The sequence below is a fragment of the Xenopus laevis genome, chromosome 7L (assembly GCF_017654675.1).
Source record: "Xenopus laevis strain J_2021 chromosome 7L, Xenopus_laevis_v10.1, whole genome shotgun sequence".
Taxonomy (NCBI): domain Eukaryota; kingdom Metazoa; phylum Chordata; class Amphibia; order Anura; family Pipidae; genus Xenopus; species Xenopus laevis.
Genome location: NC_054383.1, coordinates 43,271,515 through 43,286,283, shown reverse-complemented (window position 1 = coordinate 43,286,283; position 14,769 = coordinate 43,271,515). Strand labels below are relative to the sequence as shown.

The following is a 14,769-nucleotide window of genomic DNA, read 5'->3' as shown; positions in this document are numbered from 1 at the left end:
ATAAGATAAAGAAGGCTTACACACAGACACATATGCTCTAATCAGTTTCATCAGCTCACCATAAATTCAGTATAAAGTCTGCTAAGTAGGTACTTATGATGAGGGTTGACTTAAATGTGTGGCATCATCTGATTAAGATATTCATTTTACTCAGTAGTGGCAATCTGGTCAGGAAATTTTTGCTTTAATTGGTTGTCCATTCATTTAATTACAGAATTTCAAACAAGCACATTCTGTGCGCCTTAAGAATAAATGTGATTAAAATTCTAGTGGTTTTAGAGTGCAGCAGTGGAGTTCTGCTGACACAGTGGAGTAACACACTTCTCATCAAGAATAAAGAGAGCAATTACAATCTAGTAGCTGGTGAGAGCACTGTTGCTTGACTAATTGTTTGTCCCTCACCAAGCAAATGACTCATTCTCCATCTGACACTTGCAAATAATTCAGTGAATGGGATGCTGAACTGAATATTGTATATGCTTTGTTAAATTCTTAAGGGATGGACATAACTTTGTACTTCATAAGGGTATTGTTTTTTTCACAAAAGTGCCGTTATTTATGTAATTATTTTAGGTACAATCTCAGGGAACATGATGTCTATTGTCTGTTAGACGGCAGAACAAAATGTAACAATCTGCTCTAGAATTGCACTCATTTAGTAGTATGCTGCTTACTTTGCAACATCAAGTAAAAAGGTTTGCGATAGGAATTTGTAGCATGCTCCATTGGTTTCATTGATGGTTAGATCCTAATGCCAGACCCCTTCCAGACACACACACCCACCCTCATATGTATATATCTACATGTATAAAGACATTCAAGAAATTTAAGGTTAACAAAGAAGTAGCTAGAAATGCTGCACGTTTGAGATTCTGTACCAGCCCAAGGCTACCACAGCTGTTTAGCAGTGAAGGTCAGGGAATCCTAAGGTGCCCCAGTAGTTATTTTCTGTTGATTCACAGCATATGCTCTGTGCTGCTGTTAGGTACTGAACTTAGGTACTGACTACAATAAATTCTATTTATAGAGACAATTGGAAAGTTCCCTGATACATGGCTGATTAATAAAAAAAATTGATTGTCATTGCATGGCATCTCAGAAAGCATTGCAGGTTATTAAATAATGCAATAATCAGCCTTGTTGCACTGGAACATGTGAACCTAATTTTCTACTCAATGATTTGTGATGACCCCTAAGCTTAGCTTCTTAACAGCTGCCCAGACTACACTAAGAATGTGAGTGTCACTGACACTGAGCCCTTGTGCAGAACTTTAAATGCCTTAACGGGGATGTTCGCCTTTTATTACAGTATGTGTGGAATTTGAATTATTTAGCATTCTGTTCAGCAGATCTCAAGTTTAGGATTTCAACAGCTCTCTGGTTGTTAGGCTCCAAATTACTCTAGCAACCAAGCAGTGGCGTGAATTAGAGCCTTGGATATGAAAAGAAAAGACCTAAATATAAACATAAGGATTAAAAAGTAATACTAAGAATACAACTGTAGCCTCAGAGAGCAATAGTTGTTTGGCTGCTGGGGTTAGTGGCTCCCATTTGAGTGAGTAGACAAATAATTAAAAAAACTATAAAATGAAAAAAGAAATGAAAAGTTGATCAATTCAGTATTTAAAATACAGCTTTTCTGCCCATATTTATTTTTAGGGATATGTTTTCTTTTAAATAAGTTGCATGGCACGGTTAGCTCAGCTTTGCTCTGTATTTGGCATTTCAGCTTCTGAAAAGCTATGTCACAGCTGTCTGCCCCCAAGATAATCAGAAAAGCAATTAAATGGCAAAATAATTTTTTCAGTGATTATTTGCATAATTAAATTGGGGGAGATAATTTAGTACAAATGAAGAGAAAATTATCCTGCTTTGGAAAATGGAATGACTTACAATATAATATCAAGAACATTATTTTTGTAAAATAAATTAGTGTAGGATGGTTGATTTTATTTGCTTCGTCTGCTAGATTCCTAGCATCAAGATCAGTCCGCAGAAAGATTTGCAATCAGGTTTGCTTTATCTGCTGATTGCAGAAGGGCCTCCATGTGCACTAATCTCATGTGTTCAAGTACAGCAGTGCTAGATTGCTACATAGATAAAGGCAAAGGAAACCCTATCTATATTTCTATATACAGAGCTCTCCTGCTCCCACTGGAACACTGATAGCTTTCTCTATCATATTTCTTTTGACAGGATTTTTATGACAAAGGAGATTATATCATCCGAGAAGGTGAAGAGGGTAACACTTTTTTCATTCTTGCCAAAGGAAAGGTAAGAATGGGTTATTTAAAAATATATGCAATGTCTAATAATAGTCTATATTTTTTTTGTATAAGACACTAGCCATTTTTATTTTCTTTCAAGGAGAAGGAAAGGCATATTTAATTGGGGTGCCAAAAGTTAGACACCCTCAAGTGGCTATATATACTTTCAGTATTTCATTTTCATTATATAACCCTAATTTGGTTACTGTCTCTTTAAATAGCAATTGACCCTTGGCAATCCAGAGCTCTGATTACCTTTTGCTTATGAAAAGTACTGGGAACTGGGATTTACAGTGCAGTGCCTCCACCTAGGGAACACTGAGGAGCACACCTCAGGGGGGTTTCCACTAGGAAAAATACAATTAGTTTTAGGGGGATGGCACATGGGACATTTCGTATCTTGAGCTAAATTTTCGATGTAGGCAACCAAATGTCTAAATCTAAAAATCTGCTAGTGAAATATTTGAATAGTGTAATGGTGAAATTGCCTACTCCTGTAATTTTTGCGCAATTCAAATGTTTTACCATTGGGGATTCAGCAATCAATACAAATGTATTTTAGGGAGTTTTATTGCCTGCTCTGGAGGAACACAGTGAACAAAATGTCTTGTGTGTCATCAACCTACTCTGTTACTACAGCGAGTGGAGGAGAAATATAGCAAAAGAAATATAAAAATGTAAGAAGAGAGAATGAATATCTGGGATATGAACTGCCCTTTATCCTAGGGTACCTAGCTAGGGCCTTGTTGGTACTGTAGCAGTCTGCTGATAGATCAGAAATTCCTTTCTAAATATCGTGTTGTGTAACCTGCACAGTGACACCTATTAGAAATTGCTTCCTTGACATTTACTTCATTTTTTGAATTTTTTCCCCTGACTTTTAGTGATTGATTTACATTTTAATCATGCATTATTTTTTGTCACCTATTTTGGAGTAGAACGATGCATCTACCTTTTAATCATCACAATATATTCAGGTTTCTAAATGCTAGGCCCATGGCACACATATTTTTATTTGCCAGTGGAAAAACAATGGTGGAAAAACGGCAGACCCATCCATGTTCTGTTTTTAATTATATTTGTGTTATGCATTGGCTGTCACGGTGAACCCGGGGCAGATTTTGGCCCAACATACTGATTACTAACCTGTGCTGCTGTCTGAAAAAGTTTAAAGAAGAGCACCTTTGTGATCATGGGAAGGGGGGCGGTGCAATTTTTGGTAGGCTGGAGAACACATGTAAACAGCAGCTATCAGAACATTGTTCCGTCCTCCTGGAGCCATGTAACCCGGGAGCAGTTCTTTAAACTGTAGTTCAAAGATCAACACCGTTTAATAAGACGTGAGTTTATTTAGAGAGTAGGCAAGGGGGCAAACAGGAGCAGCTTTAGGTTTAATATAGGATCATGTCACTATGCCTTTAATCTGGAAGATAGCTTTGCAGCGAATAGAAAACAAAGAATATTCAAGGAAAACCTAAAAGAATTGTCATATACATATATTCTATTAACTGGCTGGTTTGGGTTTTTTTTGGGTGTAGGAAACCTTTAAATGTAACAATTTGTCCTTATTGCCTAAAACCTTTCATGTTTACAAACATTATGCACCAACTGAGAGATAACAAGTAGGATTCAGTTTCCCTACACAATCTATCACTTGGCAGCAAGTGGTATTAAAATGGACTTCAAAAGTGTTTATATTGTAGGGAAGTTCCTTCTGGTGTTGATACAAATTAAATGTACTTGGCTTTCATACGTGCCAGTGATCTGCCACTTCTTAATCTAAGTAATTAAAAAGCTAGCAGCAGCTGATGATAGGTCTGTGTGGAAATAAGGGATGCAAGAAGGCATGAATAGACCTGCAAGTGCAGGCCCAAGGGAAGGCCTGGAAACAAAGTGTTCGTGGCACATCTGGCATTGCTTCTTTTTCAATACCAACCAGTTTCCTCAAGGATGAAATTGGAAACCTGTTAATTGCAATAGAAACATGTTAGATTTCTTGTTTCCAGTATGTGATTTACATATTTTTACACACAGAAAATTGTCGCTGTTGTGTGTCTGTGTGCACGTGTATAGTCAGCTGACGAAGACAAAAGCATTGGAAAAATACATTCAAAAACAAGCTTCACTTTTTGTATTGCTTTGCATATTGTTGGTCCACTATGCTCAAGCGCCTCTAAATTAGTATTTAATGTACATTTTAGGGGGTGCATTTAGTAAACCTCAAATTTTTCGAGTTTTTAAAGAAGAAAACTGGAATTTTTAGAAGAAAAAAAAAACCTCACATTTTTAGTGATTTATTATATCCCAAAGCTGCAAAAAATGTAAAAATACTCCAGCCAAAACTTGTTTAGACCAGTCAACCGTACCATTTAAATTGACGCAAGAATTTGTTACGAAATTTTTTCGCCCCAGACTTTTTCAAGAAGATTTACTGATACATTAGTTAAATTTGTGGACGCGGAGATACTTTTGGTTTGTTTTCTCATTAAAAATGAGATAAACTTAAGTAACCCCCTTAATGTATTAATATTAAACATCTATGTGCTTATATCTCAACATTTGATAACTTATGTCTAGATGTACTGTGAGGTTAAAAACACCATAAGGGTCATTTGCTACACATGGGGGTGCAAGTGCAAGAGTATGCCCCCTAGTGCTCACTTACTTGTGCCCCTGGGTTGCTGGTCACTGCACAGAATAAAAAATCCAGCACTTGGTGCAGAGAGCAGCATTAGGACACTCAGCTCTCTTCTACATGCAGGGTCAGACTGGGCTGGCGGGACACCGGGAAAAAAACTGTTGAGTCTCGGCCCTCATGGGCCCCCACCGGCCCAGACCCGCTCCCCGATCAGTTGGCCCCTTTAAAAAAACTAAATGTGGCCCGGCACAGCAGCATCTGTGTGCCACTCACCCAATGGTCTAGTCCAACCCTGACTGCATGTTGTGCCTCCTGCCATTCTATACTTTGCTCCTCTGAATGATGAGCAAGTTAGGATGTGAGGGTTCATAAAATGCAGATGGAAGCTGCATAAATTCATACTGAGGACAAAATAATCCTATTTTTATTCAGATGCACATTTATCAAGGGTCGAATTTTAAATTCATGTGAGTTTTTTTTAACTCACAGAGGCCTAGATTTGTGGTGAGGCCACAAAGGCCTGGGGCAACATAATATTAGGGGCGGCATGCTGCTCATCCGCTTTCTGGAGAGCATTGCGGGAGAGCAGCTCCCCAACACTCCGGTGCAGACGAGAATGCATGCTCGTGGGAAGGGGGCGGACGCTAGGATAACGCGGCCCAGTGGCGCCCTCCCACGAAATCCAGCGTTGAACTCACATGAAATCTATTTTACTCGAAATTCGAATATTTGACTATTTATTAATAAAATGGAATATGTAAAACTTGGACTAATTTTACAGACTCGAAAACTCAAATCTGAATTGATTCCAGTTATTTCTCCAAAAAAAACTCGAATGTCAGGAAGGCTCCAAATTGGTCACTGCACCTCTCCCATTGACCTATACAGTAATTCGGAAGTTTTTAGATGGCGAATAGTCAAATCTGAATTCTTAAAGGGCCAGAGTATGATAAATCTCAAAAATCCAATTCCAATATTTAAAAAACTTGAATTGAGTTTGATTCGAATTTTCAAGTCAACATTTAATATATCTGCTCCTTAATGTTTACATTTTTAGTATCCTACAGCAATGGTTTTCCAAATTACATAATAAACCTGCAAAAATCCCAAGCCCTAAGAATTCTGGATCATAGATCCTGTACTCTCTACTCTTGCACTTACACCCGAAGCCTTGAAAATTCTGGTATATATCCCATACCTTTAAATCCCCCAAATTTGATACTCAAGTAATAATAAATCTGCCCTTAAGTGTGACCTGCACAGGAACTGTCCACAACTTGCAAACCATAAAAGTTTGGAATGGTAATGGACCCTCTGTACATATACATGTTCTAATTTGCTTTATCAAGTACTGTGACCCAGATACTAGTGTTCATTTATATATATATATATATATATATATATATATATATATATATATATATATATATATATATATATCTCACTCGTTACTGCATTAAGTATTTGAACTGTATTTTTACCAGGTGTGTGTTACACAAGCAGTGGAAGGATCTCAGGAACCACAAGAAATTAAGACTTTGGGAGTTGGAGACTATTTTGGAGAGAAAGCATTGATTAGGTAATTTTTTTTCTTTTTGCGCAAAATACATTGGAGTCAATGGGTGTTTTATCTCAGCAACTTTTTTGAGCAAAATATATTGGAGTTGATGGGTATTTTTAGCTGTCATTTTTTTTTAGCAAAATTCGGTGGAGTCAACAGGTGCCCTGTTTTTTTGGCTGCATATCCATGCCTGTGAAAAATATAACTAACTGCATGAAGAAAGCAGTGATATACAGTATGTGGAAAGAATGGATAAAATGAGAAGATATAAATGAGGAGATATTGTAAAGGTCAGAAAAGTAGTAAAATTGGGAAAGTTTTACCCATGGCTGTCAACAGTTCATTTTTGCTGCTCTAGTGGAAAATGGATAATAAATGCAATTTCAACATGAATTCAATGAATAGTACATGGGCTGGACATACTTTTTACCTTTACCACAAAAATTTGTTTTCTGTATTTTTCTTGATTTTAAAATGTATTTTACTCTATAACAAAGCCAATTTACTTCAAAACAAAGGCAATCTAATTATCTACCTTTAAGGACCAAACATGGATTAGTTTAAGTTTGCTGACGAAATAACACAGCATTTTTTGTAATTAAAACCATAGACAAAAAGTATATTCAGCACAAGCCCTATTGAATTAAATTATGTTGAACATGGGGTATCCTGCCCTTTAATTCTTCAATTTAATTCCCCTCAACACACACACACTCCCTGGCATCAAGGTGATTAGATTCACATAGCAGCACAAGTGCATAAATACATTTATGTTAACTATGACAAATCCACCTGTCTTACAGTCTAATGCATCTGTGGCATTTTGTCATTAACCAGAAAGTATGCATTATTGATGAGGCCTATGGATACGCTTAGGAAACTATGCTTTACTGCAATAGGAGTAAGGTTACGTAGAGTTATATCAGTGGATATGTTAGTTTAATTGCCACAGCAATGTATAATTGAACAGTACAAAGTATCTCTCATTTTGTTGTGAGCTAAAAGGATAATGGAAATATTAGATTCCAAAGAGGGGTGTGATCTAAAAAAAAGTCTTATCAGTATTGCATCAGCAATATAGTACACGTACCTAACACAAATAATGTGTTGTGGGAAGAGAAATTTATTCTGATGCAGATCTCACTTCCATTTTGGTCATGTGATAATATTGTTGCCTTTCTAATACCCTCCACCATGCCCACCTCAGATTATATTTCCACTAAATTTACATTAATTATAGAAATTCATTTCTCAGTCAAAAGATGCCCAACGGACAACAGGAGACTAAGGCCAAATTCTCAAATACATGATCTATGGTATATAGCATATAGTATACTGTATGGTTGCAGCAAGAGAGGTTAAACAGCTGGTGTCTCTAGCTACTTTCCTTTCCCTGCCCTAACATTAGACAGTCAAGGGAAGGACAGTAAGGCAACATGATGTTACAGGGAGGAAAATAGAGTTAATATCAGAAACACTAACGATTAGTCTATTCACTGAATATGTGGGCTCTGTTTTGTTTTATCCCTGCCTTGTGTTCTTGCCGCATCAAATCCACTCCATCAGGTTTGTTTCACTCATTTGATCGATAATGGGATGATTGAGGATGTGGAACATAGCTAATGGAATCTCTAATGCTTAATTTCTCACTGTTATCATTTCTTGAAGTGAGGATGTTCGTTCTGCCAACATCATTGCTGAAGAGGATGACACGCAGTGCCTTGTCATTGACAGAGAGTAAGTATAGACCTGCAAATAAGAGCTTTCTCTCACAAAATCCTGTACACACCGTACTCTAAAAATGACTTAGCAATGTACAAACTAAAAACAGCAAAAATGACAAGCAAAGTTTGAAAATGCTGTCATCTGAAAAATAAAGGTAATAAAGTAGAAGTTATAAATGTTTCTTAGTTTTCTTGATTTTTGGCAAATCCTGCCTGCCCGTACATCTCACTCAACAGTGGCACATTAGGGAGCACATTTACTTAGGGTCGAATATCGAGTAAAATCCTTCGACTTTGAATATCGAAGTCGAAGGATTTACCGCATTTCCTACGATCGAAGGAAAAATCGTTAGGCCGAACGATTAAATCCTTCGAATCGAACGATTCGTAGGTAGTGATGGGCGAATTTATTCGCCAGGCGCGAATTCGCGGCAAATTTGCGCAATTCGCCGCCAGCGAATAAATTCGCAAAACACCCGCGAAAATTCGCGTCAAAAACGGGCGCCGGCGTCAAAAACGAGACGCCGGCGCCGTTTCGCGAATTCGCCCATCACTATTCGTAGGATTTTAATCCATCGATCGAACGATTTTCCTTTGATCAGAAAATTGTTAGGAAGCCTATGGGGACCTTCGAAGTTTTTTTTAAAAGAGACAGTACTTTGACTATCGAATGGTCGAATAGTCAAACGATTATTACTTCGAATCGTTCGATAGAAGTCGAAGGAGCCAAAAAAATCATTCGAAATTCAAAGTTTTTTTTATTTTATTCCTTCACTCGAGCTAAGTAAATGTGCCCCTAAGTTTGAGCAAATATATATGTCTGCAGCAAGATAAAGGTGCTGGCACTGCCCATTCCCATATTAACTTTAATTCTTTGGGTAAATGAAGGGGAGGGACTCTTGGAGTCTCTTACAAAATAAACTTATTTCAGTTCTTCATTATTCAAATAACAGCCTAACCTAAGGACATACCTTGCTTGAGACATTATAAATTATGGGAAGGCCATCTCCCATAGACTGTATTATTAATTTTTTTTAAATGATTTCCCTTTTCTCTGTAATAATAAAAGACTGCATTGTACTTGCTCCTAACTAAGATATACTTAATCTTTATTGGAGGTAAAATAATCCTTTTGGGTTTAATTCATATTTAAATGATTTTTGAGTAGACTTATTGAGATTTAAATTATGGAAAGACCGTTTTTCTGGAAAAACTCAGGTTCTGAGCATTCTGGATAACAGGTCCCATACCTGTAATTTACATACAGTATATTCCTATAATGTATTAGGAGTGTTCTTAGTTATTGTGAGCTGCAAAACAGAGTTTGTAATATTTCATTAGTGTTACACTGGGCTCTTTTTGCTGATTCTGATCTCAATTAGTGTATGTCTCAGTAGTACCATTTCATAATACTCCATTAACATGGCTACCTTGTAAAACCATTCTATTTTTTACTAATGGTAATCAAAAATTGCCATTATATCTTATCTACCTATTTTTTATAATTCTGGCCCTTTTGCTGGTTTGACTTGTTCATTAAAATATTTAACATTTGTTGGAATGTCTTATTTGGAGACTCAGGCCAATTATTCATATAATAAAAATTGAAAAATGAACCTTCTTTATGAAACAATACAACAATATTTTCTTACTCCCTTGACATCTACCAATTACGTGTATAATAAAAAATGAAGAAATAACCAGCTACATGAAAAAGTTTCTTACTCCCTTACCAGAGTTGTTTTTAATATATCTCTTAACACTCCAAGCAATGACTCTCGTGTCATAATTTGATTTTCTTTGTTATCGGGGCATCCCGTTTATATTTGAAATGGAGAGGTAATAAAAACAAGTCTAGTATAATTGTTTCATTTGTACTTCTAACTTTGTAAAGGTATAATAATCTATAATTACTTTCGCTACACTTCAACAATGCTGAGTAAACAACACACAATCTAAGGATCTCAGAATCTACAAAATTTAATATGATTTTCATGTTCTGAAATTAACCACCCACAAAATAAAATGCGTACCTCAATTCTACAAAATGGATTTGTTCCAGGCAATTGAAATCCTTGTCTTTTGATGTTAAATCAAAATGGATAAACAAGAAGAATGCTAAATAATGATGCTGTTGAATGCAAATATCATTATTTTTAACACTGCTAAGGATACCACATTGTTTGCATGTGGTCAAGTGTAGACATTCAATCACTGGGTGAAAAACCATAATTGCTTGAAAAAGCTTACATGTATGTAATCTGTAATTTTTTCTGTAATTTTTGTTTGACTATCTGATTTAAACCTGCCACAATGTCGATGGAAGAGTCAGAATTGCACTTGGAAAATATAATTTATGAAATGGTAGAATGTTGCTAAATTGTTGGACTTAAATCATGCATAACACATTAGCATAATTTTTCTGTTTAAAATCTTAATTCAAAAGTATTATTGCTGTCGCTATGCATGATGGGTTATATGTTAGAACTATATGTCTCATGTGGGAGCAGTGCACGTTGGGTATGTTGTACCTCTTTAGTGGTAGATGCTGTCACATTATAGCGAATGTTCTGTTTTCATGTAAATAATTGAGCAGTTTATCTTAATTGTTGCCTTAATAAACACCCCAGACACTGACCAATACACAGACTAAACTTAATATGTAATAAAAAAAATTCAGAGCCCCAGGAGCTGTTGTTTGGTCACTAGTACCTGGATAATATTACTGATTAAATCAGTACCCAGATTTAATTATGTTAATGAAAAAGAGTGATGGGCTGGTGGTACAGAATTTCAGACCAAAAGTCCATCTAACTCCCTTTGTTAGCCTGCGTTTTTCTATTTATTGTATACAGACTCTTTTTCTTCATCTTCAATATTATATTTATAAAATATCTCATATTATATTAGGCTAAAGGCACCTTTAGGGAATATACTTTCTGCAGAGATGAGTAAAGAGACTCCTGCATGATTGAAACCATCCTGTGCTCCTGGATTCATTTTTTGTTTCTCTGTTTATTATAGGAATCTGTACAAGCACTTTGTATCTATTGGAAGGAAAATTACCGCAGGGCATGTAGGCTCTATGTTTAGTTTCACCAAATCCTTTCTTGGTTCTTTTGTTAAGAGAAATCTACAGAAATCTGTAGTCTGTAGTTTCTTTTGCTCACATGTTATGCCTAAAGCAGAAACAATTGTTTCTTTGGCAAAACAGTTCTTTAATAAAAAATAACTATAACTGCATACAATAAGTAACTAAATAAAACCTTACACACCACCGTCATCTTCAAGTATGTTTAAAAATTAAATCAGTCGATAAAGATACAGTAAATAAACAAACCAACAAGGCATAAGCTTCTGTACCTACATGAAAACTATACCCATGAACATCAGTGTCTCTATAAATAAATATCACATAAAACAGGCTATATTTAAAACAGATTTTCATATAAATAAAACCAGGCCTGATCCCTAACATCAGTGTCCAAATTCACAACTTGTGACTGAACGCAAGCACCTACCACCCACCTACAATGTTCTAAGATTATCCCAGAAGAGATGAGGCTGTTACAGCAGCTAAGGGAGGACCAACATCACATCAATACCCTTAGTTTAGGATGTTGGATAGACAGGTGTCTGGATACTTTTAACCCTCATTTATATGTTTATTGACCCTAAACCCTAGTCACTAACTTTGTCATTTCAGCAGCACTTACAAATTATAGGAAAAGACTTAAAATCTGATGAGCCATAGACAAAAAACGTATTACAGTACTATTATTTTGATATAAATTTAGTTCCAGGACCCCAGTTGGTAATGTACGTGTTCTGCCTCTGTAGATAGGGAAGTTTATATCTATGTGATGTACACCTGAGTTGCAGAACTTTTCAGAGTTGTTTTTTCTTTTTTCTTTTGCTTGCCTAGTACCTTCAATCAGATGGTTGGAACTTACCAAGAGCTACAGACTTACCTCCGGGAGTATGTTTACCAGCTTGCACTCAATGACCACGACAGAAGGAATGCTAGGTAAAATTATTATTAATTTATTCTGTTATTGTTTTAGTTCTTGTTTGTCAGAACCAAATGCAGCAGTACAATTTCCTTTAGAACGTTATAACAAATAAACTAGACTTCACACATACCAAGTGAAGATAAACATTTTTACACAAAACAGGTCAAAAACTATTTAAAAATGTATAGCTTTTGTCTTGGTATTATTGTCCTTTCAGCTATCTTATGCAATATCATTATGCCTATAACTTGGTGGAAGAGTTAAAATATATCACATTCTCCTTGTAATGCAATGCATGTACACAAATTATCACATATGTGGAAAAAAATGGTCAGACAGAGGTCTGGCAATTACTATTAAAATTTGAAATGCATAATTAGATAAAAACCCAGGCCGTTCTGTTCACTAAATACCATTTGTAATAGGCGAAAATGGACTGTGCATTTTTAATTGCCTCCAAATTAGTTTCTTTTTAGTTGAAAGGTATTAATGGAATGCAATTTAATGTGTTGGTATGAACATTAAAAATTAATTTTTTAAAATTGCAATTATATTTACATGTCAACAAGTTCCCTTCTCATGCTAATGCATCAGTAAGAGTACTTTTTTCCTAAAGATAGACTCGGTGAAAATTGTTATGAAGAAATCATAGGATTCTCAAACAAATTTAAAAGGTTTTTGGACTATAGTTTAGAGAAAATGTGTATGTCAGCAAATAGCTTTTTACCCTCAGAATTCCAGTGTAATTGGTGGGGGGGGGGGGAGCACAGGCAAAGTTGCATCCATTGCAATTTGTAAAAGATGCAACAATATAGCTGCAAATTAGCTGTGAGATTCCTCTGGAAGCACTTAAACAAACACTTGCAGCTGATACACATAACATAGGCATGATTATTTCAGTAGAGTAGAGGTGACAGACTACTTGGCCTGTCTCCAATCACTTTCTTTAATGGGCAGTTATAATATTAGCAAACATGGTTGACTTATATCTTTCTGCAACAACTGCACAGCTGTACTATTCATTTCTACATTCCAGTTTTCTACAGTGAGAGGTCATAGTAGACAATGTCATTGGTTTTGCTGTCACTATTTCTGCAGAGAAAACTTGTAGCTACTATATGTTCGTATAAAAATAGAGTTCCGATTCAGCACAAATATCCTTCGGGATTAGGTGCACATTGCTTAGAGGCCAAGAACCACCATAAAAGGTACAATAAATCAATGAACAGCACCATCCTTTCAAGCCTGAAAAAGGGCCGAAAAGTGTCCTAAAACGTTGCTGTTTTTCTGTGATCTCAGTCTTGATGAAGTAATACAGGCTTTATAATCTTCATCAATAAATTGGTATTGCACGCTTGTCTAAAGAAAAAATCAATCAACTTAATTGATTCATCCCATTTATTATTCAGAGATTTACAGGACAGAAAAACTGCAACATTTTGGGATTGGCAGTAGCCTTCCTTCATGCATACATAAAATGAACACTAAAATAGAGGGTAATTATGCCCACATAAGTATAGCGTGTGAACAATTCACAAAGGTATATATTTTTTTTTGCACTGTTCACTATGTTCCCCAGACAATGTGATAAGCCTGAAACACCGTCTAGTAAATCTCAGTATAATAAATGAGGTGGAACCCCTCTGAATACAGTTGGACATATTGGTGCTTTCTTCATGCTGAGCTGTTCTGTGGGTTTTGATGTGGGCCCTCCAGTCCTGCTCCTTGAGAGTGATAGGTGTGTTGAGGGCTTCTATGTTGCTGAAATCTCTGGTATGTCATAAGAGTCAAAGGGATGATTGATTTTTTTTTTTAAATAGAATACTAATTGAAATTTATAATTATGACAACTTTGTCAATATTATTACATAACTGTGGTTTCATTTGGTTAAATGATGGTTAATAGATTGCAAATATATACAGTGAGCTATGCTCTTTAAATACTCTCACACCTATTAATGACTATAAGAAGAACACTTGAGGCTGAGGCAAATCATTATGCACCAAGACTACATACTTCCATCCTTAACCATTTTGTAGCCATGACTAGCATCATGGAATATGAATGTTGCATTTGTTTTATGGTTGCAGGCATTGTTTCACAGGTCATTTTTGTCTAAAAGCTAAAATACATATCAGTTGGGAAAAACAAACATATTATCATTTATGAATTTTATGTTGTTCAAAGTTTGATACAAATGTTCAGAGGTTCACAGAAGAGTTCCACAGTCCAAGAAAGGGATATCATCCTAAATAATTGACTGTGTGTATTTTTGCATTGTAGGAGAAAAAGCTTACATCATTCAATGTCCCGAGATAATTCAGAGGTCAACCAGCTGAGAGAACTAGTTTCTAAATTCTCCAGCACATCACCCTTTCGATATTTAGATGTCATCACTACTCTTGGAACAGGAGGATTTGGACGTGTTGAGCTGGTGAGATTACACTGCCTCTTACTGTCTGCACTTCTGTTTACAGGTACAAACAGAGCAATTGGCACACAAATTGCTTTGTGAGAAATTGCCCTACAGGATTTATTAAAAAGCTTTAATGGTAACTCCCTTCT

General features: G+C 35.9%; 1 protein-coding gene across 3 annotated transcripts in view; it reads left to right on the top strand.

Moving 5' to 3' along the window:
- Nucleotides 1–14,769, top strand: part of LOC108696263 (cGMP-dependent protein kinase 2) — a 100,598-nt gene that overhangs the window by 54,565 nt on the left and 31,264 nt on the right. For all 3 annotated transcript variants that reach the window (XM_041568869.1, XM_041568868.1, XM_018225466.2), the window contains exons 7-11: nt 2,197–2,274; nt 6,390–6,484; nt 8,135–8,203; nt 12,116–12,217; nt 14,488–14,638. In XM_041568869.1, coding sequence (XP_041424803.1) covers nt 2,197–2,274; nt 6,390–6,484; nt 8,135–8,203; nt 12,116–12,217; nt 14,488–14,638 — 495 coding nt within the window. The remainder of the gene's footprint in view (nt 1–2,196; nt 2,275–6,389; nt 6,485–8,134; nt 8,204–12,115; nt 12,218–14,487; nt 14,639–14,769) is intronic.